Consider the following 27,065-nt stretch of genomic DNA (forward strand, 5'->3'; position numbering starts at 1 on the left):
CACCCTTTTTGGACCCTTTTTCAAATTTCAAAGTTCGCAGCACTGCACTGTGTACGATGAAATCACGAAAAATCGCCAAATACGGGAGCTCGCCAGAGCCAGGACCCATTTTTTTATGAATGGACTGTATGTCGCGGTAGCCAAGGAAACCATAATGATGTCGTCTAAGATTTGTACAAATTTTGAAGTACGTCGCACCGCGATTTTCAGTTTCTTGTCATGTCAGCTGATCTGTTTTGAAAATAATCTGTATGTAGAAGAGCTCTTTCAAATATTTCTTCAGAATGCAGTGGAGTTTCACGAGGCCATCAGTGATTTCTTCTCTCTTGGACGTTGCAGTGTTGCTCCTGACGGAGTTGTGATTCAACAATGGGAAAGAGGAAACGAAAAGTAAGAACGATGTGCTGTGCTTTTCTTCATTCGTTGTTTGCTTTATTTTCGACTTACTCCTCCATTGTGAATCGACCTATCGTTCCTAATAGTCAAGACATAGACCGACGATCTACGCAGTACAGTGTCGTTGTAATCTTCTATCAGGAAATACAGTGCCCACTCGCTCAGTCCTAATCCTCGGCTTGCAAAGGCTGAAATGGTCGCTTTTCTGCCTGCTTGGGGAATCAACCATCGCTTTGTTTTGTTTCCAGTCTTCACTCTTGTAATCAGATCCGGCAAATTTGAATTCAAATTGTACCATAGATATTTGACCGAGGTACACTGCGTAGATGTAGTAACTTTCAGCGATGTCTACGTCATTCTATTTATAGGATCTCAACCCTATGGGACTGAATAGTACCTAAGTCTACCCCCCCCTTCCATCCAGAGACACATGCCATCGAGTTTCCAGCCTCCCCTAATCTGAAAGTCGTATGAGCCAGGATCTAACCGTATCTTCAGTGGTCCATGCTTCTGTCTCTCTGGAAATGTCCCAGTATAAAGTTAGGTTAAAGGAACGTTCTCACTCGAGGGAAGTCTGGGATGGCAGGCCCCGAACACGGGTCATCACATACACCCGACAAGACCAGCAAAATCGAACGTGCGTTCGCACCAGTACGTTGGTGCTGGCGTGAAGAGGCCACCAATGTGCGTCAAAGATTTCAAAGCTCGATCGTAAATGCAAATCAGTCGTAGGTCTGTGCCATACTTTTCTCACTTTCTCTGAGCACTGCTTTCCTCAATGCAAAAACTCATGCATGGTCTAACATTCACATACCTAGTCTAACACTCCTGCATAGTCTAACACTCCTGCATGGTCTAACACTCCTCCATGGTCTAACACTCATGCATGGTCTTACACTCCTGCATGGTGTAACACTCCTGCATGGTCTAACACTCCTGCATGGCCTTACACTCCTGCATGGCCTTACACTCCTGCATGGCCTTACACTCCTGCATGGTCTAACACTCCTGCATGGCCTTACACTCATGCATGGTCTAACACTCATGCATGGCCTTACACTCATGCATGGTCTAACACTCATACATGGTCTTACACTCATGCATGGTCTCTATACTGCACAAGTAACATCAGGTTCACTGATCATTTTGCGCCTGGCAGCTTTACGCTGATGATGGGCCATGCCAGAAAAGAAGAGTACAGTCGTGCACATGGAACCCAGATTGTGCAGCTCGGATGGGTTGCTGGCACGGCGGAATTCCAGGATGACATCGTTTTTAGTGATGTAGTGGGTACACGCAGGATTCAAGCAAGTCTCCTACTGCACAACAGCAGCTATGCACTACGCCACTTTCTGCATTTGTAATCCAGGATTTCGCCGTACCACACGCCCATGCAGTAAAAGTCAGAAGATGCACATTCTTGGTTTCATGTACAGTAAACTTGGCTAATAACGACTGCGGAAAAAACGACAGTTCGCGAATAACGACAGAATTTCCATGCCCAGAGCAAAGTCCCATCCAACTGGAATACATACAATGAGACTTCGGGTATAACGACACTTCGCGAATAAGGACACTTTTCTGATTCCCCGCTGAGTGTCGTTATAAGCGAAGTTGACTGTACTCTTGCCCAAATTTTGGTGAACGTGGTGTGACTTTTGCTGGACAGAGACCATGCTTAGATCGAGGAAAGTAATGTGTCAACGGCTGCAGTGCAGTTTTCCAATTCTTAGAAAAGTCCTTCTGAGCATGTCCACCTTTCTCTGTAGTCTGCATTTCACATTTTCCGATCACAGATTCAATTTGGAATGATTCAAGTTGACATGCGGATAGCCTGCTCGACGGAGGCAAGCGTCGGCACCTGCTGAAGTTGATCTAGTGCTCCAATCATGCGAATACACGTTGGAATAGCTCCACCATGGCTGTTGCTCCATATTGAAAATAAAGAGCTCAGGCGTTTAAAAAAATAACTTTAGAACCGGTCTACTGGGTGTATGGACATCTGTTCTATTATTTGAACTCTTCTGTGCTGTATTGTTAGGCTGAAGGTGTGTGTGTGTGTGTGTGTGTGTGTGTGTGTGTGTGTGTGGTGTGTGTGTGGTGTGTGTGTGTGCGTGTGTGTGCGCGTGTGTGTGTGTGTGCGTGTGTGTGTGCGTGTGTGTGTGTGTGTGTGTGTGTGTGTGTGTGTGTGTGTGTGCGTTGTCGTGTTCCTGTGTGCGTTTTACCTGCAGCAACAAGCTAAAAGCGAGCAGGCAGAGAAAATGAAGAAAGTGGAGGTAAGGTGTATGTGTCGCACACATTTGTGTCTTGTGTGTCGCACACGTTTGTGTGTATGTGTGTGTGTGTGTGTGTGTGTGTGTGTGTGTGTGTGTGTGTGCCTAGCTCTATGTGGACTTAAGACAGACCTTTGGTAGGATGCAGCATACAGGGTACATGATATGAGGCGTGAGGATGGTGGTCTTTGTACAAGTGTGGGAAAGCCAGCGTCACTGACTATTACGCATGCCGTGAAATACAAGACACCTGCACAACGAGTAATGATCCGCGACATGTTGATAGTAGCGGCTTTTCGCCATGCACCCCGCATTCTCACGACCTCCTTGTCCTCTCTGTCTCCTGCTGAATTGCTTGCAGGCACCATTGCCTGAGGAGCTGCCGCACTCTATCAGTCTGATATTGCCAACTGCCGCTGTCACTGTCACTACCGCTGCTTGCTTTGCACTCTACGACGCTCAACTGTTGACGATTAGCCAGTGTGTGATGTTCATGGTGCTTGTTGCTTCTGCTGCTACTGCTCCCATGATACTTCTTCTTCTCTATCAGAAAGATGCGGCGGCTGCTGCTGCAAAGGATGGTGGAGGTAGTGGTGCTGCTGGTGCCACTGCTACTGCCGCTGCGTCCAGCGTTCCCGTTTTGACCAACAAGACCCAGTGGTGTTTTTCCAAGCGAGGGCCGCGCAAGGGTGGCACGTCTTTCCGCGTGAGCTCTTTAGAGATGTTGTGTTGCTCTGTGTGCATGTGTGTGTGTGTGTGTGTGTGTGGTGTGTGGTGTGTGTGTGTGTGTGTGTGTGTGTGTGTGTGCGCGTGCATGCGTGCGTGTGTCAAACATGTCGGTTTGGTATTTGTCTGTGCGGTGATTGAGTTTTGATTAGCTTCAAGACATGCAGGATTTGGCCAAACATGTCGGTTTGGTATTTGTGTGTGTGGTGGTTGGGTTTTGCTTAGCTTGCAGACATGCAGGATTTGGCCAAACATGTCGGTTTGGTATTTTTGTGTGTGTGTGTGTGTGTGTGTGTGTGTGTGTGTGTGTGTGTGTGTGTGTGTGGTTGGGTTTTGCTTAGCTTGCAGACATGCAGGATGTGGTCCTACGCGGCATAGGCTTTGACAAGTTCCGCAATCCGGTATGTTGCGAGCTGACCAATGCGGAGGCGATTCCCAGAGTGGCCATCGTGATGCTGTCGTCCATGACCACAGCGTTGTATGCCCGCGTCGGCGCACAGTTCACCAAGTGCAAGCCCTTCTTGGATGGAAATGTAAGATATCCCAGCTGTATAGGGTCTAGTGTTGTGTTGCGGTGCACAGCTCACCAAGTGCAAGCCCTTCTTGGATGGAAAAATAAGATGTTCCAGTTGTACAATGAGCTAGTGCCACCCACCCATAAAACGAAACTTTTCGTTTTGTGTAAAAGATTGATAATCATGGACCGGGTTCCACTGCGGCTCCGCTGCTCCGCGGCACTTGGCTGCATGCAGCAGAGCAGCCCGGTTCCACTGTGGCTCCGCTGTTCCGCGGCACCCGGCTGCATGCAGCAGAGCAGCCCGGTTCCACTGACACTCACCATTCGCGGTACCGCGGTCATGTTCCACGTTTTTGATGACGTTTTACCTGGCTGCGTGCGCGCGAAATCAAAAAATCCTCGTGTTCTGGCCTGCGCAACGAACTAATATTTGAATTTTAAAATTCTCGCATACAAAACACTGCAAAGTACGGGAAACAGGTCGAGCCGCGACCGCGGCTCATAGTTTTTGATCAAGAATCATAGCGAAAGATCGTGGTGAGCCGCGGCCTCGCTGCTCCAGCTCAAGCCGCGGTCACTATGGTAATGATGACGTTTCGAGCCGCGGATGACGAGCAGCGGAGCTGCAGTGGAACCCGGCCCTTATGTAGCGCGAAACCTCTGTATTAATTTGAAGAGCTGGGTTGCAAAGCCCGCTTAGGCCGTCATCACACCACGTTCTCCGACTCCCGTTTACGTCTACGTCTATGGTGAAAAAACCGAAACGGGTGGTCGTGTCATCAGACAGGCACAGTTCTTGACGCGCACACGCAGTCAGGTTTTTGGAGAAATTTGAACCCACGTACATCGAAGTACAGGGTCGCTCGGAAAAAGGCTGGGGTAGATACGCACGTTCATACAAAAAGTCGTATACCCCCCTCTCCATACCACGTCTACGTCTCCCGTTTCCTCTGCTCCCGTTTTCACCCCGTATACGGATCATCATGACAACCGACCAAAAACTCCTTACGTGGACGTAGACGCAGCGCTTTGTACCATGGTGTGATGACAGCCTTAATCCATTTTGCGTCAATTTTCAGTAGGACCACAGATCTGAATCAGGTCATTGTGTGCTTTCTGCTCATACCTATATCACTTTTTTATTGTTTTGGTCAAGAATCCATAAACAAGAGTATGCAATTGGGATCTCTTTTCTATGGGCCAGATGCGCGGCGCGCTGCCTTCATTACATCATTCAGCTGCAATCCACGCACTGCGGAAAATCAAACACCACACTTTTCCTCTGGTTTGAAATGAACTTTCGTATGGAACTGGAGTTCACGCGCCAACATTTAAAGATCGCGTGGGTATAGGAATGAATCGAGCAAAAACGGATGGGCTCGTACGAGAAATTTGGGTTTTGAATGCATGCTTTCAGAGCGTGATGCAGGCAAGTTACGTAATGAAGGCAGCGCGCCGCGCACTGACCCATAACCACAGTTGAATAGTCTTGTTTATGCACTCTTGGTTTTGGTGTTTGCAGTCCAGCTCTCTTGATGTACAGTACAGTACTGGCCAAAGAAATCCAACCTCATGAATAAAATAGCACCGGGCGCTATGCAGCCCTAGCACTACACCTACTGGTCTGTGCACTCAAACGCGGCTCTACTTTATTCATGCTGTTGGATTTCTATTATTGGCCAAAGAAATCCAACGCCATGAATAAAATAGCATTGCCGAGCACTACACAGCCCTAGCACTACGCACACTGGTCTGTGCACTCAAACGCGGCTCTACTTTATTCATGAGGTTGGATTTCTCTGGCCAGCACTGTAAGTGGGGTGAGGCTGACATTGCATTTTTGTGTCTGTGTTTGAATTCCCTGTAGTCATATCCGTTGCAGACGCCAGGCAGGGACAACTTTGTCGTACAGGACCTGGCCAAGTCATTCCTAGAAATCAAGATTACGCCGGAAGAGAGATGCGTAGTGGAGAAGGGTAAGACTTTTCCCTCGCAGCCATGGACGTTGGTGCGCGTGCAGTAGTGCCGGGTGTGTGTGTGTGTGGAGGGGGGCATATGGTGCAGTGGTATGTGCAGTCAATTTCCAATCGAGAGGTTGCGGGTTTGATTCCCGACGATTATGGTCTTTCTTCTGTTGATGTTCTTCTCTGTACTGTAAGTGGACAAATTTTTGGCCCATTCGAATTTCGGCCTCCCAGGGCTAAAACGCATTTCGGCTGCATTAAAATTTCGGCCTGTACTGCTGCTGCCTGTATGCACTGTCTCATGTGCACACTGAACCTTGCAAAACAAATTTTCGGCTGCCACAAATTTTCGGCCAAATACGATCGGGCCGAAAATAATATGTGCCGAGTATTTGTTGACTTACAGTATTTGAAATGGAGTGGATGCTGTCGATGTTCTTCTTTGTGTTTGTTTGTATAGTCTTGCCCCCGGAGATGATCAAGATCTACTGCTCTGCTAACCCGATGTCGTTCACACTGACACTGAAGGACATGAACTGGTACCGCTATCCACTTCGGTCCGACTGGCATATCAAAGAGACCGGTGCCTTCTACGAGAGTGAACACCTTCATGATGGTACGTGCCGCTGACAAGTCTCTGTCTGTGGTGTGTGTGTGTGTGTGTGTGTGTGTACGTGTGCGTGGTTGAGTAAGTAGTGTTGAGATGGGCAACGCTGACTGATTGCTCGGTACTTGATTGGGTGCACCGTCTATCATACATTCACCACTGCCACAACAGACCACCTGACTTTCCCCTGATCCACAGTGCATATTCTGACCACCTGTGTGTTTCCCAACGTATCCTTGCAGAGTTCTTCTTCATCCCGGAACGTGATGTAACGAAGACAAGTGCCGAGCCATCCAACGCGGACAGTGACTCGTCACCCAGTCCAACATCAGAATGTAGACCTGAGGGCAGTACGGCCAATGTGGCAGGCAGTGTTGAAGAGGAAGGGTTGGATCAGCCTCGGCGGCGTATGTTTGCCATCGACTGTGAAATGGTAAGCTTATGTGTCCCCTGATGCCCCCTAGCTATCACCATGCCTGCTCGCTGCTGGACAGCTCCTCCAATATGTTGCTCGTGGCCAGAGGGCTACGGACACACGGATTAGGATGCGCCGTGATCTGGCACAGCCAAACGCTAGCTCTGCTGCAGACCCTCTCTATCCTGTGTAATCCGTTGTAACCCGTTGCGTGTGCGTGCGCGCGTGTGTGTGTGTGTGCGCGCGTGTGTGTGTGTGTGCGCGCGTGTGTGTTGTTGTTCTTGTATGACAGTGCAAGACGGCTGAGGAGTATGCTCTAACCAGTATTTCCGTGGTGGATGAGAACCTGACGTGTATCTACCAGACACTAGTCAAGCCCTATGCCCCTATCATTGACTATGTCACAGAGTAAGTTGGCAGACACTAGTCAAGCCCTGTGTATGCACGCGTGCGCGTGTGTGTGTGTGTGTCTGTCTGTGTCCTGTACTGTGGTGTGATGTGTGTGTGTGTTTGGAAACGAAAAAAGAACGAAAAAAAAGACCAAAAAGTAGGGATTCACTGACCAGAAAAAGTCACTTCATAGCTGTGTACTGTACACCAGGCTGAATAGTGGCGGTCAATTATTCAGCCTTGCAAGCTGTTGAATGGTGCAATCCCAGCACAAGCTGCTATGGCGTCTGCTGTAGCATCGCTATCATCGCCTCCGGCAACGGGCGTCAAATGATCAAATGGTGTACTGTAATTTCACAAATTTTCAAATTTTTGGTGTACTTTTATTTTCGGTACTTTCGGTGCGTCTGTTTCACGCCTAAAATTTCAATACACCGAACAAACATTAACACACATGATCCAATAGGGAACTGCTTCTCTGTACCGAAAATTTCTGTTCACCTAACCTAGCCTGTTGCCCTCGTACCGAAAATATTGAGCACCGAAAAATTCTGAAATTGGAGTATGTGTGTATGTGTGTATCGTGTACTCATGTTGTGTTTGCACTGCAGGTTCAGTGGTATAACTGAGGAGATGTTGAGTGACGTGACTACTCGCTTGGAGGATGTACAGCAGAAGCTAGCAGAGATCATACCTCACGATGCTATTCTTGTCGGTCATTCTCTGGAGAACGATCTCACTGCTCTCAAGGTAGAGTCCGTATTCATCATGCTATGTGTGATGTCATGTTTTGATCACGTGTTCTATGATGTCATGGTGCATGAATCATGTGTATTGTATGATGTCATTGTAATTAATTTGAAGTAGTATCATGTTGTGATACCGTAAAGGCTTGTATTAACGCCAAGAGTACATAACCCCTCAAGAGTGTGCAACTCGACTATGGTTGCTGTCCCGACAGAATTTCAAGTTGTCGTCATTTTTATGATGCAATGCGCACTGTACACGGATTATCAGACGAATCCGGAACGTGTGGTTGACCGAAGCCCATCTGATCCTGTACAAATTATTGCAAAGAAAAACGTGTGATGTGTTGACACCCGTGCACATGTTGTAACTCACTGGTGCAATGAGCATTGCACCATAAATAATCACGTCAACTTGAAATTCTGCCGGGACAGCAGGATACTCTAATTTCAGAAATTTTCGGTGCTGAATATTTTCGGTATGACGGCAAAAGGCCAGGTTAGGTGAACAGAAATTTTCGGTACAGAGAAGCAGTTCCCTATTGGATTATGTGTGTTAGTGTTTGTTCGGTGTATTGAAATTTTAGATATGAAACAGATGCACCGAAAGTACCGAAAATAAAAGTACACCGAAAATTTGTGAAATTACGGTAATATTATGGGAGTTGCACATTCTTGGGGGGTTATGACACCTCTTTGTACTCTTGTTAACGCCCATCCAGTGTAACGTCCGCTACCCGTGTACACGCCCAGGTGCCGTGTGTCAACACTCCTGTCCCATGTTCTAGCCCACCTCTGTGTAAACGCCCGTATGGGCGAAAGCACAGACCCAGTACACAGTGCAGTGCATGCATAGCTCCATATGTTCATGTATGTACGGTACTGTAGCATAACTTAGTGTACAGTACACAGTGTAGGGTATGCACAGCTCTATGTGTATGTACGAACGGTACTGTAGGATAACTAAGGCTGTGTTTACATGAAGCGTTTCAGCCCGGGTTGAGTTCGACCCGGGTCAGATTTCAACCCGCCATGTGCACAAAATGAATGGCGCGTTTACATGACGCATTGCGCTTGACCCGGGCTGATTTCAACCCTCCCCCCAAGGGGAGGGTTGAAATCAACCCGGGTCAAGAAAATCGTACAAACGTACTTCTGTGCGTATCTCGCGCCAGGTTTGAACGGCACTGCAGATGCAAATTTCGCGCGAACGGATTCACGTGACCATACAGGACTGTAGAAGTGGACTTTTGGCGGCATATCAGTATTTGACCCGGGTCAACTGTCTTCATGTAAACGCTGACCTCTTTTGCCTATCGTACAGACTTTCAGCCCGGGCTGAACTCGACCCGGGTTGAAATTTCTCATGTAAACACAGCCTAGTGTACAGTACACTGTGTAGGGTATGCATAGCTCCATGTGTATGTACGGACGGTACTGTAGCATAACTTAGTGTACAGTACACTGTACAGTGCATGCATAGCTCCATATGTACATGTATGTACGGTACTGTAGCATAACTTAGTGTACAGTACGCAGTACAGTGCATGCACAGCTCCATATGTACATGTATGTACTGTACTGTAGCATGACTTGGTGTACAGTACACAGTACAGTGCATGCATAGCTCCATATGTACATGTATGTACTGTACTGTAGCATAACTTAGTGTACAGTACACAGTACAGTGCATGCATAGCTCCATGTGTACATGTATGTACTGTACTGTAGCATGACTTGGTGTACAGTACACAGTACAGTGCATGCACAGCTCCATATGTACATGTATGTACTGTACTGTAGCATAACTTAGTGTACAGTACACAGTACAGTGCATGCATAGCTCCGTATGTACATGTATGTACTGTACTGTAGCATGACTTAGTGTACAGTACACAGTACAGTGCATGCACAGCTCCATATGTACATGTATGTACTGTACTGTAGCATGACTTGGTGTACAGTACACAGTACAATGCATGCATAGCTCCATGTGTACATGTATGTACGGTACTGTAGCATGACTTGGTGTACAGTACACAGTACAGTGCATGCATAGCTCCGTATGTACATGTATGTACTGTACTGTAGCATAACTTAGTGTACAGTACACAGTACAGTGCATGCATAGCTCCATGTGTACATGTATGTACTGTACTGTAGCATGACTTAGTGTACAGTACACAGTACAGTGCATGCACAGCTCCATATGTACATGTATGTACTGTACTGTAGCATGACTTAGTGTACAGTACACAGTACAGTGCATGCACAGCTCCATATGTACATGTATGTACTGTACTGTAGCATGACTTAGTGTACAGTACACTGAGTCTGTGCTAACCTTATACGTACACGTACATGTGGTAGTACAGCATGATGTGAAAATAAATCCGATTTCACTTATCCGAACTAACGCCCTGGCCCTCTTTGGCGCCCGGGTCCAAATTGACCCCCTTGAAAACGAAGATCTTCTTTCCCTCCGCTTTGGTAGATGACTCATCGTCACATTATCGACACCTCAGTCCTCTTCGCTCAGGGTGGCTGCAAACAGAAGCTAAAGAAGTTAGCCAGAATTATACTTGGGTAAGTTGCTGCTGCTGTTTCTCTATTGAACATTTTCTCTGAATGTGTGATGTAATAAACGAGAGAGCTTGGAAGCTCAGGGCCCTACGCTATGGTTTTTTTGCCTAGCTCATCATGCATGCAACTTGGGTCTCCTATATAGAAAGTTTCTTTGCATTCGAGGGTAATGCGACACCGTCTACCACCTTGATGACCTAGGCAAAAAAGCATAGGGATGTTATAAATTTTTCATTTCTCCGATTTTTTAAGACATAACGTAGGATTCGAACCCGCACCATCGCCCTGCATGCATTCCCCCGGTACACTTCGCATACATACTCATTCTTCCAAGTTGCTTCACGTTATGATCTTCCATTTGAAAGCCCTATTTGAATATTGTGCCCAGCTACACGTTATGATCTTGCATTTGAAAGCCCTATTTGAACATTGTGGCCAGGCCAGCTGTCTTTGATGGTACGGTACGAGACAGGTATGGGATAGCGCCATGCATGCTATTGTGGCCAGGCCAGCTGTCTTTGATGGTACGGTACGGGACAGGTACAGGATAGCGCCAGGCATACCAACGGCACAGACAAACAAACACGAAGTTAAAGCTGTGTGGACCCTGGCTTGCGCCAGACGTTACTGAAGTAACGTCTTTGCATAGCTACGGGAATGAGAGAAGAAACTACAGAGAGAGAGAGAGAGAGAGAGAGAGAGAGAGAGAGAGAGAGAGAGAGAGAGAGAGAGAGAGAGAGAGAGAGAGAGAGAGAGAGAGAGAGAGAGAGAGAGAGAGAGAGAGAGAGAGAGGAGCCGTTGAGGATCAATCTAGAAACATTCTGATAGGCGTGCAACTCTGCAAGAAATGAGAGAGACACAAAAGTATCCATGCTGTGTATGTGTGTTTGTGTGTTCAGTCTCACCATCCAGGAGGATGAGGGTGGGCATGACCCAACAGAAGACGCTGTTGCCACAATGCGCCTAGCACAGTTTTTTCTCAATGAAGGTTAGTGGCTCGCTGGTGTGCTGTATGTAGTGTGTTGGGGAGGGGATTCATCAATGCTTGTGTCTTTGCCAGCTATGTGTGTTTCTATTTGGTGGCTTCCTGGTGCATTGCTTGATCTGTTTCATTTGCGAAACCTGTGTGTGTGTGTGTGTGTGTGTGTGTGCGTGTGTGTGTGTGTGTGCATGTGTGTGTGTGTGTGCATGTGTGTGCGTGTGTGTTTGGATGTGTGGATGTGTGTGTGTGTGTGTGTGCGTGCGCGCGTGCGTATGCGCTATGTGTGCTATGCATGCTATATGTGTGCTATGTGTGTGTGCTATATATGCATGGCAGGCCACAAAAACACTAGATATCAGCCAGGAGTAAGGTAAGTAGCATCAAATACTGTGACGCTTCAGTACACAGTACTAAGTCTGACAAATATTTGGCGCAGATTTATTTTGGGATATTTTTTTGCCTAAAATTTGTTGCGGTCGAATTTTCGTTTTGAGAGGTTCAACATGACCGTGTAAACTGTGTATGCAGTCAGCAGCAGTACCGGCTGAAAATGCGGCCGAAATGTGTTTTAGCCCTGGGAGGCTGAAATTTAAAAGATGCGCCGATAATTTGTAGGCTGACAGCACCTGGGGTATAATTGTATAGCCTGGACATTCCTCTTGGCAGCTGATATTACTATAGATAGAAATTTTCGGTGCTCAATATTTTTGGTATGAGGGCAAAACCCCAGGTTATGTGAACAGAACATCTAGGTACAGAGCAGCAGTTCCCTATTGGATTAGCAATTGTTCGGTGTATTGAAATTTTAGGTATGAAACAGACGCACCGAAAGTACCGAAAATAAAAGTACACCGGAAATTTGTGAAATTACAGTATGCAATTGGGATGGTGTTCCTCCTCCTGTCCTAATAATTAAACACTGTGTTCCCTATGTTGCAAGAAGAAGTCCATTCCAGACTGGTGGTTATGTGTACAGTCAAACCTGTCAAAGACGACCGCTCAAGGGACTTTCAAAGTGTGGTCTCTGTTACCAGGTGGTCTCCTTATCCAGGGTCATTTGACTGGAAATAGCATCCCTTGGTCCTGGGTACAGTGGTCTTCTGAGGCAGGTGGTCGCCTTATCAGAGTGGTCTCCTTATCAGAGTGGTCTCCTTATCAGAGTGGTCGCCTTATCAGAGTGGTCTCCTTATCAGAGTGGTCTCCTTATCAGAGTGGTCTCCTTATCAGAGTGGTCTCCTTATCAGAGTGGTCGCCTTATCAGAGTGGTCGCCTTATCAGAGTGGTCTCCTTATCAGAGTGGTCGCCTTATCAGAGTGGTCTCCTTATCAGAGTGGTCTCCTTATCAGAGTGGTCGCCTTATCAGAGTGGTCTCCTTATCAGAGTGGTCGCCTTATCAGAGTGGTCGCCTTATCAGAGTGGTCGCCTTATCAGAGTGGTCGCCTTATCAGAGTGGTCGCCTTATCAGAGTGGTCTCCTTATCAGAGTGGTCTCCTTATCAGAGTGGTCTCCTTATCAGAGTGGTCTCCTTATCAGAGTGGTCTCCTTATCAGAGTGGTCTCCTTATCAGAGTGGTCGCCTTATCAGAGTGGTCTCCTTATCAGAGTGGTCGCCTTATCAGAGTGGTCTCCTTATCAGAGTGGTCTCCTTATCAGAGTGGTCTCCTTATCAGAGTGGTCTCCTTATCAGAGTGGTCTCCTTATCAGAGTGGTCGCCTTATCAGAGTGGTCGCCTTATCAGAGTGGTCGCCTTATCAGAGTGGTCGCCTTATCAGAGTGGTCTCCTTATCAGAGTGGTCTCCTTATCAGAGTGGTCGCCTTATCAGAGTGGTCGCCTTATCAGAGTGGTCGCCTTGACAGGTTTTACTGTACTTCAATCTGCTATAAGATACCGTGTGAATTATCATGCCCTGCAATGCCTCCCATTGTTCTGTTTGACATTGTGTTGCTTTCCAGCATGTTTGCTCTTGCCGATGTGTCCAAGAAAACAGGTGAGCGAATGTGTGTGTGCGCGCATGTGTGGGTGGGTGGTTGGGTGGGTGTTGGGGTGGGGGGTGCGTGCGTGCAGACATGCAGTGTACAGTCAGAGCCCAGGTACAGCAACCCTATCCTAGTGGGCTACACCTGGTCCAGGACCACATATAGCATAGCACTGAATGTATGTCCAGTTGTGCACACACATTGGCCATTATGTAGTGCTTGTTTTTTGGGGAACACAGCTCCATGCTGTGTGATCAATCGTGTTGAGTGTGACACACTGTCTCAATATCTAGCATAGTTTGTCCATGCAACCTTCCGAATGAACTTTGATAATCATGTTGATGATGATGTGAGTTCAGTTTTGATCTAGCATGTGGCATTGTGTGTCACAACCTGTGGTGGTCGCAACATACCACTGTCTGCTAGAGGGTAGTGACCAGTGAGCATACATATGTCACTCATCACTCAGGCGTTCTGTGCGTGTGTGTGTGCGTGTGGTGTGCGTGTGTGCACGTGCGTTTGCGTTCTGTTCAGGCGCTGTTGTTGATCTACCCATGGCTTGTGCTAAGGAGTGCCGTGGTGAAGCAAAGGGCTACAGTGTACTTGAGGATAAGGAGGTGAGATATACACAGCTGCACCCCCAACACACACACACATACACACACACACACACACACACACACATGGCAGTAGCAATCAAATACACACGTCATTGCCCGAAAAATCGGACGGTTTGGCAGCACTGTAAATAGTACTGAACACAAACATGTACATCTCCATGTTCTTTTTTCTTCGTCTTGCAGGGCGCGATAAAGGCTGTCAAAGCGTTGTCGTCAACGGACTTTCTATGGCTTCGCTTGAGCAACCTTCAGAGAGTCATTTCCGGTAAGATTGTGGTCGGTCGCTGTTGTGCAATTCTAGGACTCACAGATTGGGTTTGGTTGTTAGTCAGTGCAAGATGCCGAAATACCACCGCTCTGACAAGTTAACACAATGGCGTAGGCACACTAGTTCTTAGCCACCTCTCTGACAAATTCACACAATGGCGTAGACCGACTGGTTCTTAGCACACCTGGGAACCAAGTAACTGCACCAGTTGTGTCTTCAGAGCATTGTTTTACTGCTGTGCATGGCTGGTATCAGATACAGTGAAGCCTGTCTAAGACGACCGCTCAAGGGACCGCCAAAACGTGGTCTCTGTTTCCAGGTGGTCTCCTTATCCAGGGTGATTTGACTGGAAGTAGCATCCCTTGGTCCTGGTTTCAGTGGTCTTCAGGGACAGGTGGTCACTTTGACAGGTGGTCACTTTGACAGGTGGTTGCTTTGACAGGTGGTCGCTTTGACAGGTGGTCGCTTTGACAGGTGGTCACTTTGACAGGTGTTACTGTAGGTAGAGCCGTTTTAGATGACAACCACTTGAAAGGCGGCTATGCCCCTGTAACCAATCTGAGTAGGTGTGCAGCTGAGCGTAACGTATACCCTGCTGCTCGGTCCACGCGTTCATATCTGCATCACTGCTGCACAGTCCATGCATTCATGTCTGCATCACTGCACAGTTCATGCATTCATGTCTGCATCACTGCTGCACAGTCCATGCATTCATGGCTGCATCACTGCTGCAGCGTCCATGCATTCATGTCTGCATCAGCCATCACTGCACAGTCCATGCACTCATGACTGAATCACTGCACAGCTCATTATGCATGATTGTGAAGGCGGAGAGCAGTGTGATACATGTACAAAGCTAGAAGCATGTCGGCATGTCTCTATAGATTACGGGTCCAGATAACCAAAAATGTGTTATGGTGCGGCCCATAGTGTTGAATATGAATCCACTGCAGCGCTGGCTAGCAAGAAAACCGGGCCAAAAACGACCAGACAAACGAAGCCTGGCTCTAACATATAGGTATTGCTTTGCTACAGTATCCATGGGTGCTAGCTAGGGTCCAGAGTGGCGACTGCTACATGTACATTGAACGTTGAGGCATTCTGATGAATGTCTTGACTCACTGGAGCTGTGCAAGTAGTCGTCCATCAGTGCAGTAGAATGACTATTAAATTTTGTTCCTCGTGTTGGACGCATGGTTCATAGTGTTCTTTGGACAGGCCCGGCAGAACCGGTCTGGTTGGTCAGGCCATGGCCAGATACAAACGTTTTGGCCACCAACGTGTGTTTTCTGCTGAGGAGGTCATGTGTATACCTTCCAATGGCTCTGTATCATACACAAACTGTATGAAAGTCATGTGACTACCCTCCGTATCATACACAAACTGTATGAAAGTCATGTGTATACCCTACATATCATACACAAACTGTATGAAAGTCATGTGTATACCCTCCATATCATACACAAACTGTATGAAAGTCATGTGACTACCCTCCATATCACACACAAAAAGTATGAAAGGCTAGGGTATGGCCGGACCAATCAAAAACTGCTTCTGCCTGTCCTGTTGGGTGAGAGTCAACCGCGACATGGCTCGTATCTTTGTCCGTCAGCCTGCCGTGAATGTGTTAGCAGTACTTGTGGCAACCGTAGCACTGAGTAGCAGTGGTTGTCCAGTCAAGAGGAGTAATGCAGTGCCCACCGCCAGTGATGGCTAGTGGAAGTAACGTTAAACCTGTGTTTGCCGCACCCTGTACCAAGCGGATGATCCTGACATTTTTCATGCACCAAATGCTGTGCATCTAATGTGCATCACTGGATCAACGTGGAATCCTGTCATATCAGAGCAGTTCCCGCTGCACCAAGGGCGTCCGCTTCGGGGCAGGTTCTGCTATACCGCTAAAAAATGCACACAATCACAAGTGCCCTCCCAGGCAAAATCTTGCCAAACACCAGAGTCCTGCTTGTACACACTACATCATTAAAACGATGTAATCACAGAATTTCGCCGTGACTGCAACCAAGAGTACATGAAAACCAGAGTGTGCAGCTTGGGGCCTTCTCTGCTATGGGTGTCTGTCACGGCGAAATTCCGTGATTACATCATTTGGTGCAGATCTGAGGCGGGAAATGGCGTAGTGCGTACAACTGAGCTGCAGTTGTGCAGAAAGAGACCTGCTTGAATCCTGCTTGTACGCACTACATCACTAAAATGATGTAATCACGGAATTTCGCTGTGACAGCAGCCCATCAGAGCTGCACACTCTGGTTTTCCATGACTGTACTCTTGGTAGCATGAGAGTCTGTGCACTGTAGCCACTGAGCCTGATGGCCATACTCCCAGCTACTGGCAATCATGATGCATGCACACACACACAGACACACACCATGCACCATGTACCATGTATACGCCCGTCGCAAGAGAAGCACGCAAGTCTGCAAATGCACTGGACGTGCACCCACAGATTTAGACACACCCACACGTGCACGCACACACACACACGCACGCACACACACTATCATGCAGGCTACCTGGAGATGCTCTGCGAATACTGTCAGTGATAGAACACAGTTATAAAACATCAACTGCTAAAAAAAGCGTACATATTATTGCCTACACCATAAGAGTCGTTGAAAAAGGTTCGATTGAAAAGGGAGAAAATATTTCAGGTACATGGCATGGCGCATACATGTGCAACGCATGCAGCATGTGTGTTGTACAGTGCCGGGGGCATGTGGTGTCAACCGCCGTGAGATTTGATACAAGAGTTTCATGATCACCTTGTTTTCGTTGTTGCATGGCGTGCTGACTTACTGTAGAATATTTGAATGTTTAAAAAAAACAAGCAGATGATGTCGGAGGAAATTTCGTGCAAATGATATGAACAGCAACTCAACGTAAAGCAACATTATTCAGTTTTGGCATGGGACATGTGGAAATGTTATTCATTTCGACACAGGCAGCAGCACAGTATCTACATAGAGTGAGAGTGAGACAAGTCCAAGCGTAGTCACCAGTATAGCTGATGATGATGAGCACACGGCACGTTTTCACGCACGCATCGTTTGTTGGCGCAGTCCGATGATCACACGTCATGTTAGCACTGACGCCGGTCGTTATGTGTGAGCAGAAGCCATGGTAACAGTTGCTAGGGTGACGGTAGCCGGTTAGGCTGGCGGAGGAACGGTTGTGCCGTGGCAACACAAAGTCGATATGCAACAGGGCACTGTGCAGCAGCAGCGGGAGTAGAAACACATGACGGCGCCATGGCCTAGTAGCATGACTAGCCACATGGCCTAGTAGCCGGACTAGCCACATCCGTGTGTTACTAATGGCAACAGCTTTCTCTACAGTGACATGTTAAAATCGACGTCGTCCTTTTCCGCGAGGCCGTCCGAGTACCCGCCTGCTGGTGCACTGCCGTTCTGCGCAATGTCCAGCTTGCGGCGCAGGTACCCAGGGTTCACGTCAGCCTGGCGTGCCAGCTTAGTCAGCAGTGCGAGCGTCTCGGTGCTGTCCCGGACGCGTTTGCCCAGCTCCTCGGCCACCTCGCTGCTGTTGGTCAGCTCCGGGTTGCTGTGAAAGCGTACCACCCCGCTCTGCTGGTCCAGGGTGGCGAAGATCTCGCCGCGCACCATCATGTCGAGCAGGTACTTCTCCGCCGTCTGTGCGTCGGGTAGAGCAGCCTGCGGGGACACACGGAGTCAGGTACACACAGACACACACACACGCACACACACACACACAGATACATCACATGTTACGGGCATACTAATAGTCTTCATCGGCATAATCTAACAATAGTGTTTCTCATGCCTGCCAATCTTTGCAAACCTGACATCGGGGCAATCACATACCTATCGATGAAAATGTCTACAAGTGTACCTATGAGGCATGTGACTACTGCACTTTTGGGTGCCTATTACCACCCTCGATATCGGCCAAATTGGGCTGGTTGGCAAGTAACGTTCTGGTTTGTGGATACATCACGGATAGCTAATGTACCAGCGATTGGTGCACTGAACAGTTGGGAGGTTAGGCAACATTAAGTATCACATTTCGCAAGACTTTTCGCCATAGGCATCCGTATTCAGAGAAGAGCGAGATCGCAAACCCCAGGCGTACTTTGCATGACACACACACACACGCACGCACACACACGAGAGCAGGCCACGGCCATTGCTACAGCTCACAACATACCCTGCGTGCTACGTCAGTGAGCGACACTGTCACAAAGGCCTTGGTGAGGCGCAGGATATTGCGGCGGTACAGCGAGTCCTGGACTTGCTTGACGAGCCCGAAGTTCTCGTCCTTGCGGAAGCTCAGCTCGTTGCGCTGCACAAACAACAGGAACTCTCTTACTTGGAACGATTTAACCAAATCACCCAGCTCTATATAGATACTAGCCGACAGTTGTAATGACATGCTCACGCACGCGCTTGTGTAGCTAGGTAAGGAAGGCATGTCACCATCCAGCATTAGCGAAACCAGCGTGAACTTCTTGTAGGCTTCGATGACCACTGCGCTGGTGACCGTGGCAGGACAGGTGATGGCGGCTTCAAAAAATAAACTCGCCCGTCGGAAGGACTTGAGTGCGCAGTAGATCAAACCGCCGTAGTAGAAGTAGAGCACGAAGTAGAGCGAGTCAAATTTCCCATTCTCGTCCACAGCCAAGTCCTGCACGTCCGTCTCGAGAAACTCCATGACTGGCTTGAAGTTCTTGCATTGCAAACACAGAAGGCACAGGTCGGCGTGGATAGGCGTCAGGAGTCGCAGGTCCGGCTGAACGCGGCGAATGGCAGCGTCCACCACGGGAATACCCGCCGCAGGTGCGCCATTCTCTCGCAGCAAGTTAGTCATTTCGTGAACAACCAGATCAAACAAATCTCGCACGAACAAAATATGCGTTCGGTCGGATACCGTGACCATGGCCTGAACTTGCGATACAAAAAGCTTCCAGTCAGACAACGCGTTGTGCTTGGCCTTGGCTGCCAATAGGACAACCATGATAGTTGTGAACTTGGGAGACGTACATGCTTCGAACGCTGCGTCTACTCGTCCCACTGACGCGCTCATGTGTGGCAGGTCTGATTTGGCCTTCATCGCCACCATGGGATATCTCTGCTCGGCGCATAGCTGCCGGCAAGCTGAAACGAAGTCATCCACGGTACTCAGAGATGCTGCACTCATCCTGTTACTCTCTGTGGAACAAGACGTGTCTCTATCCAACAGCGCCAACAGCAGCAGTAACAACAACAACACACTTTGAAACAAGTCTCACAAGCTTTCTTGAACCTCGAAAAAATCGTTTCTTTTGTTTTTCGTTTTCGCTTTCGAGGCGAAACACTACGTCATCAGCGAAGCTGATCTGACGAATGATGCATGAACATGAAAAAGTGACGTCGTCGACGGTATGTACATGACATTGTACATGATTGTATACAGTAACTGGTAACTACAGTTCCTTCATAAAAAATACAGTCAGACCTGGGGCCGGGGGGGGGGGGGGGGGGGGGGCGGGGCGGGGGCGTTCGTTTTGATCTACAGTTGTGGCAAGTGAAATCCGACGCTTGGCATAAGGGACTGCACCGTGCATCCTGCAGCCTCTGCAGCCCTGCATACGTACAGTACATGTGCTGCATACAACTTTATCTGTCTGATGACAGAATTCGTACTCATCACAGTCAAGGTTCAAAAGGTGCTGGCAAAAATGAATGGGAATTGGATACCAATACTCCTTATGTGTACCATGTTTGTGAACTGTGTGTATCTACTCTGTGAGCTTTCGATCTGTTTGGGATGCATACGGCTCTATAGTACAAATTAGGTGCAGTGCATTACGTCATTGATGTCCATTTAATTGAGGCGCTGTCCCCTATGGCAAGTGTCGGATTTCACTTGCCACAACTGTACATGTTTGGGTTGCAACTATTCTTTCGGTAGAAGTGTTCGTATTTTTCTACTCAAAAGGGTAGATTTCTACTTTCCTCTACTGACTCTACCAGGAAAAAGTTGGTAGAGGTAGAGGATTTCCGGCAAGATCAAGGATTTGTACACAACGCCATACAGAAGAGAAAGACTTCACGTACATATCGTGTAAACTACTAAATCTGGTAGAATAGCGTTCGTGCACATAGCATAGTGTTGTGTCGGTCATATCAGGGGAAAAACCCTACTAGTCTCCTACGCATGTGTCACGTCATGGTAGAGCATGACTGGCCTACGGGGTCGTTGCAAAGGTTTTTTTTTTGTCGTCCCTGAAACGAACATCGTTCATTTCGTACTCTGACCCCTCCCCTCTCTCTGAAACGAACACAGCTTGCTATGCTGGACGACGAAAATCGCATGCATATACAGTGTCGGACGACTTTCGATTTTGGCTCGCACCCCCCCCCCCCCTCCCTCCCACCCTCCCCCCCCCCTACCCAACGAATGTGTTCGTTTCAGGGTTGACGAAAAACGTTTGCGACGACTCCTAAAGCAAAGGCTGGTGGTGGTCTATGTCCTGGCGGTGGCAGTCATTGTTTTTTTGACCCCCCCCCCCCCCCCCACACACACACAAACACACACACACACATACACACACACACACACACACACACACACACACACACACACACACACACACACACACACACACACACACTCCCCGTTTTCAACTCCCTGGCACTCGTGAGCAAGTCACATGTCAATGAAAGATGACCAGTCGGACTGTCCCAATGAGAACAGCTGGCTGAGTGTCACGACAGGAGCACAACTTCACACTGTCAACCAGGATTCTGCCATTAGCACTCCGACTAATATATCCATGTATCTTTATTGTTTTCAGAATGATCTGTTTGTATCATGTCTTGTCTTCAACGGTAGGACTAGCCTGACTTGAAGAATTCTAAATTCGATCATTACATTCACAGTGAATTATCGTAATTGTTCATTGAGATCTTGCTGGTGTACTCTGTGTGTGTGTGTGTGTGCCTGTGTGTGTGTGTGTGTGCCTGTGTGTGTGTGTGTGTGCCTGTGTGTGTGTGTGTGTGTGCCTATGTGTGCATGTCTGTCTGTCTGTATGTCTGTCTGTGTTCTCTGTTCAGGACGTCCTCCGTTGGACTGGGACACTGTAACGGAGATCGATGAGCTAATGGTGAGTGTCCTAGACAGTCAGACCTCGCTTATCTCGTCCTCTTTTATCCGGACCCCTTACCGTCCGGAAGAAAAATTGTTGGTTACCGATTTACAGCATATGTCATGCATACATACAGTATGTGTGTTCGATTGTCCGGTTCCCTCGCCTATCTAGTTAGAGACTTTTATTACAAAGCACGAAGAAGTGTAAAAACAACAGAAAAATGATAAAGCACCCATTTTGATAATCCAGGGGATGGCCCACGCCTGGTACTGCCACTGCATTATAAATCATACGTAATGACTGATAAAAGGTGTGAAGCAAACTAATAACAAAAGTGTAAATGAAAATTGCTGTTAGACCACACGAATGCCAAGTCACACTGCAAGAGCTAGTGCCCTGGAATCACTGCCTCCGCAGCAACAAGAGAAGCAGGGGTGGTAGAGTCGACGGAGACCTTGAGGCTGCGGGATCCACGGAGACACATGCTCGCCTATCCGGATATTCTTGTGGAAAACGGATGTGTGCGGTTATGCGAGGTCTGACTGTACCAGTACTGTGGACAAATTGTGTAGAATATTGTACACTTGGTCACAAACACTGATGCAGGGGAGTTGTCATTCGTGGGGTTTGAGCCTTGTTTGGGAGATTGCCACACTGGTCAGAGTTGAGCCCTGCTCCTGTGGAGCTGTACAGTGTATGGGTTTGAATGATGTGCACGATGTGTGTGCAAGTCACTGAGCTCATTGCCCTCAGTGCATCTGTGTATGATGTGCACGATGTGTGTGCGAGTCACTGAGCTCATTGCCCTCAGTGCATCTGTGTATGATGTGCACGATGTGTGTGCAAGTCACTGAGCTCATTGCCCTCAGTGCATCTGTGTATCGTCCACTGCCAATGACGTTGGGCGTGTTCTCACTGCCTGGTCTTGCAAGGATGCTGGACTGACGGCTAATTTCCTTTCTTGATGCCGTGTGTGTGTGTGCGTGTGTGTGTGTGTGTGTGTGTGTGCGTTGTGTGTGCGTTGTGTGTGTATGAAATATGCACGTCTTTCCCTGCGCTGACTCATGGGCGTTTGGAGGGGGGGGGGGGGGGGGGGGGTCTTAGCTACCATAATAATGTCTTAGCAGAGAACACATCCCTACTTATATATGTATGTATGGCTTATTCGGTATCTTAACACATTAGTGGTGCTTGAGTGTTGGAGGTCAGACCTCACTTATCCGGTCCTCTTTCATCCGGATCCCTCGCCATCCGAATATCGTTGGTTACCGATTTACAGCCTATGTCATGCATGCTTATAGTATGTGTGTTCGATTATCCGGTTCCCTCGCCTCGCATATTTTTTATGGAAAACGGTTGTGTTCGGTTATGCGAGATCTGACTACACATTGTTCTGATTGTGTGACAATTGAGCAAAGCATGAGGCTACTCTCAGTTTTGGCCAGGTTTATAGGACATGTACATGAAGGTGAAGTCTGTTTGTGTAGCTCCCATATGGTCTAGTGGTTAGGATTCGGCGCTCTCACCGCCGCGGCCCGGGTTCGATTCCCGGTGTGGGAACATTCCTTTTTTTTCTTTTTTTCTTGACATTGGGAACATTTTGACTGCATTTTTGAGTTTATCGGCAAGGTGGAGATAAAATTTGAAAATGTTTTTTTGGTGAATCTGTGGAGAGTAAATAGCCTTCTCTAGCTTCCTATAGTTTTATTTTTACTTTTTGGACAAAATTTGAAAAGGTTCTATGAAAGGTCCGTGTTATTATTCCACGGACCTATAGGAGGCTAGAGAAGGCACTTCTCCAGAGATTCACCGAAAAACATTTTCAAATTTCATTTCCACCTTGCCGAAAATGCAGTGAAAATGTAGTGAAATACCTTTTGATGGACTGTTAGTCATAACCACATGTAGTAACTTATAATTCACATCATTATTGTATTTTTGAAAGGATTGGGAGAACTTCAAATTCGAAGGATCAGTTGGGGAAGTGAACTGCCTGAAAAGAGGAAAATCGCCAAGCAAGGTCCCGGGTTTGAGTCCTGTTGGGTCTGGCGATTTTTTTCTCTTTTCGGGCAGTTCACTTCCCCAACCGATCCTTTGAATAATAATATTGTATTTGCTCCTCTTTTCCATTTTGTCATTTTGTTTGTGTGTGTGTGTGCGTGTGTGTGTAGACTGCAGTGAAGTCATTGGATGACAACCTCTACGCAATCTACTCAGCTCTGCCCCAGCATTCACTGCTGATGGTCTTGTTCGATCACGGTGACATTCGCGAATTGGGCATGTAAGTGTGTGTGTGTGTGTGTGTGTGTGTGTGTGTGTGTGTGTGTGTGTGTGTGTGTGTGTGTGTGTGTGTGTGTGTGTGTTTTGCCACAAAGGCATAAGAGAGCAGAGGCAACCAACCGGCCAGGTCATTGTTGTGACGCTGCGTTTCATGCACATAGCGAGGCTAAGGCTATCCTCCGACAACTGATGGCCTGTACATCACATGGCTACAAACGTGTGTGTGTGTGTGTGTGTGTGTGTGTGTGTGTGTGCGTGCATGCGCCTATATCTCTATTCATGATGCAATCACAGTGCTGGATCAGCAGTGTGTGTGTGGGGAGGACTGATCCAGGCCACGTGAAAGCTTCATCTGCTGTATTCTGTTTGACTCACTTCACTATCCTTGTACAGTGCAAAACTCTCTGGGGATGATCCACAAACTCCATTGCAGCCATCTACAGTCAAACACTATACTTTACACCGAACACTCACACTTGGTCTCCGTTCACCAAATCTGTGTGTGTGTGTGTGTGTGTGTGTGCGGTGTGTGTGCGCGCGCACGCGCCTGTGTGTGCTTGCGTGTGTGCGTGTGTGCATGCACGTGTTGCTCCCCTCTTGCAGGCATAAGCAAGCTCACCCCGGCGACCTGGCTGGCTATGAAGCCAAGGTGAAGCGCTGTCGTACTAGCATGTTCTTTGCCTGCCTGAAGGAAGGTGCTGCTGATGACGATGATGAAGAAGAGACTGACGAATACACCACTGGTAGCGCCACTTCAGCAACACGATCTTCAGTGTCGGAACGCCCAGCGTCCGTCACATCTGATGGGGATAAGGAGCGCAAGCACTCTAGTTAGAACTACACACACCCCTCAGCAGCAGCACCGCCATGACAGGTAGGCTGTACCTTGTGCTGTTGTTACTGCTGCTGCTGTTGTTACTGCTGCTGCTGCTGCTGCGTTGTTGCTACTACTGGTGGTGCTGTTGTTGCTGCTACTGCTGGTGATTCTGCGGCTGCTGCTGCTTCTGCTGGTGATGGTGGTGGTGCTGGTGGTGGTGGTGCTGCTGCTGTTTCTGTTGCTCTGGTTCTGGTTGTCAGATGTGTTGCCATTGTTGTGGTTGTTGTCATTGCTGTACTTGCTGCCTTGGAGGGAATGTTCCATGCAGACTAGGCTGCACTTGTGTCGGAAAACCTGCAAGTTTCCTGATGGCCAATAATGTGAAATGTCCCAACTAAGTTTCTTGTTTCCCCAGAATCTCCCCGTGTTGAACATTATGGTGTTGATGCTAACTTGCCCATTTCACTAGAGGCAGGGTCATGGCCGTGTTGATCAATCTCCTGTGTGATATTCCCCAGCCAGTACATGTGTATGTCATTGGATTAGTGCAGAAAGTCATCCATTCCCCATATTGAAGTAGTGTAGAAAGTCAGGCATTCCCCACATTCAATTAGTGTAGAAAATCAGCCATTGCCCCCATATCGACTTAGAAAGTCAGGCATTCCCCACTTTACATAAGTGTAGATTCCACTAAAAGGTGTGGTATGTCTTTGGATTGGCGTAGAAAGTTGGACATTTCCCACATTGAAGTAGTGTAGATGCCACTAAGAGGTACGTATTTCACCCTGCGGCCCTTTGCAGCGCCTACTTCAGCACCAAACTGCCCAAACTGTCCGTGCGTGCCAAACTCGCGCCGCACATTGTGTTAGCTTAGCGCAAAACGTGTTGCTGGTAGCTGATTGGCCGAGTGCCCCTCACCCTGTGCTGGTCGGGTATATAAGCAGTGGAGGTAGAGGAGGTGGGTGGGGATGGATGGGATTACCAGAGTCAGCTCCCCTCTCCAGATGGCTAGGCTATGCCCAAAAACCCCGTGCTTTTTCCCCCCTTGCACTTTCCCCCCATAAAAGTATTACCCTTTTTTCCCACCATGATGACAGCTGGGCGTGCGTGACTTTTAGCCCCGTTAGCGCAGGTCTTAGCAAGATTAGCCCCGTCTTAGGGTGTGTGCAGCCTGTGTTGATGGGTCTGTTGTGACATAACACCTGTTCTGCGCCGGTCCCTTGACACTTTGCCCAATGTGCGGTTGTGAATTTGAAGTGTGTTGTGGGGGGTGTGAATGCCACCACTTCACTCAATATCACCCTTCCCCCGTAGTGCGCACAGTGCATAGTACACTAGCAGTCAGGTCACATGATCATGCTATCAAAGTCATGTGACAGGTCATGTCATGTGATTGCATCTGATGTGCATGATTGTACAACAGTGCCCCCCCCCCACACTGTGTGTGTGTGCATGTGATTTGTGCGTAAAAATTCTGAAATTGGGTTCTTTGTTACCCCATGTGTTTGTTTGCTACCCAGGTATACTCAGTGACTAGTCGCAAGACCTGCTATGCATGAACCACCACCGGCCATGACACTGACTGCGGCACGACGGCAGTGGATTATCAAGAAGATTCCTCCAAAGGCTTGTTGTTGTTTTTGCTGTTGTGTGCATGTATATCTCTTGACATGTGGTGTAGAGGTCTATCACCACACAATGAATGGTGCTGCTGCTGCTGCTGCTCTCAGTACATTCTGTAAATAGTTGTAATCCAGTAAGTAATCCATGCCACCGCCGCCACCACTGCCGCCGTCCTTCCTGCTAGTTTCTTTTTCCTCTCTGCAGCCGTTCCTTGCTCTCTGCAGGGTTGCCAATGCATTGTACCATACTATGCGTTTGGATTTGTTTTCATTGCCGCCGCCTGACTGCATTTTGTTTTTACAGACCTTTCTTGGTTTCCTCCGGACAGATTGTTGTTGTGTTGTTGTTGTCAGTGTCGCCATTGTCAACATTCGTTGTCGTCATTTGTTGTCGTCATCGTTGTTGCTGGTGGTGTTGCTACAACAGTCGCCACTGGTATCACACCATGCCCACTACTACTGCTCTCCGGGTCCACGAGTAGTTGTTTATAAAATCTTTTTGTAAATTTGATCCTTGTAATGTCGTTTAAAATAGTTTGTACATTTTTTGAATACAGATGATAATTATGTGGCCGCTGTACAAACTACGGACTGTTGTTTGTGCACTACGGACACTGGTACTGCCAACACTGCCTGGCTAGCTGTGTTGGCACAGTTACCGTGGTTACGGGTTCTTAATGGACTGCACTGCTAGGGGGCTCTGCGGCAAATGCTTCGTTTCAACCGTACACACAAACACACGCATGCACACACAGACACA

The 27,065-nt window shown here is 48.0% G+C and overlaps 2 protein-coding genes and 1 non-coding gene across 3 annotated transcripts; 2 read left to right on the top strand and 1 right to left on the bottom strand.

Moving 5' to 3' along the window:
• Positions 1-227: 227 nt before the first annotated feature.
• On the top strand, positions 228-26,892 carry LOC135825093 (uncharacterized). The gene is made up of 19 exons (XM_065337831.1): positions 228-390; positions 2,628-2,672; positions 3,220-3,375; positions 3,737-3,928; positions 5,780-5,888; positions 6,337-6,492; positions 6,726-6,916; positions 7,191-7,306; positions 7,900-8,038; positions 10,529-10,620; positions 11,517-11,605; positions 11,936-11,969; positions 13,552-13,586; positions 14,110-14,192; positions 14,379-14,460; positions 21,552-21,601; positions 23,758-23,867; positions 24,470-24,740; positions 26,204-26,892. The coding sequence occupies exons 1-18, from the start codon at positions 370-372 to the stop codon at positions 24,699-24,701; spliced, it is 1,932 nt and encodes a 643-aa protein (XP_065193903.1). The 5' UTR covers positions 228-369; the 3' UTR covers positions 24,702-24,740; positions 26,204-26,892.
• LOC135825094 (COP9 signalosome complex subunit 3-like) lies at positions 17,002-19,754 on the bottom strand. The gene is made up of 2 exons (XM_065337833.1): positions 18,664-19,754; positions 17,002-18,149 (listed from the first exon to the last, which is right to left on the bottom strand). The coding sequence occupies exons 1-2, from the start codon at positions 19,651-19,653 to the stop codon at positions 17,811-17,813; spliced, it is 1,329 nt and encodes a 442-aa protein (XP_065193905.1). The 5' UTR covers positions 19,654-19,754; the 3' UTR covers positions 17,002-17,810.
• Positions 23,075-23,146, top strand: Trnae-cuc (transfer RNA glutamic acid (anticodon CUC)). Its single transcript has one exon. It is a non-coding gene; the product is annotated as a tRNA-Glu (tRNA).
• Positions 26,893-27,065: the final 173 nt, after the last annotated feature.

The sequence above is a fragment of the Sycon ciliatum genome, chromosome 9 (assembly GCF_964019385.1).
Source record: "Sycon ciliatum chromosome 9, ocSycCili1.1, whole genome shotgun sequence".
In the NCBI taxonomy this organism is placed as follows: domain Eukaryota; kingdom Metazoa; phylum Porifera; class Calcarea; order Leucosolenida; family Sycettidae; genus Sycon; species Sycon ciliatum.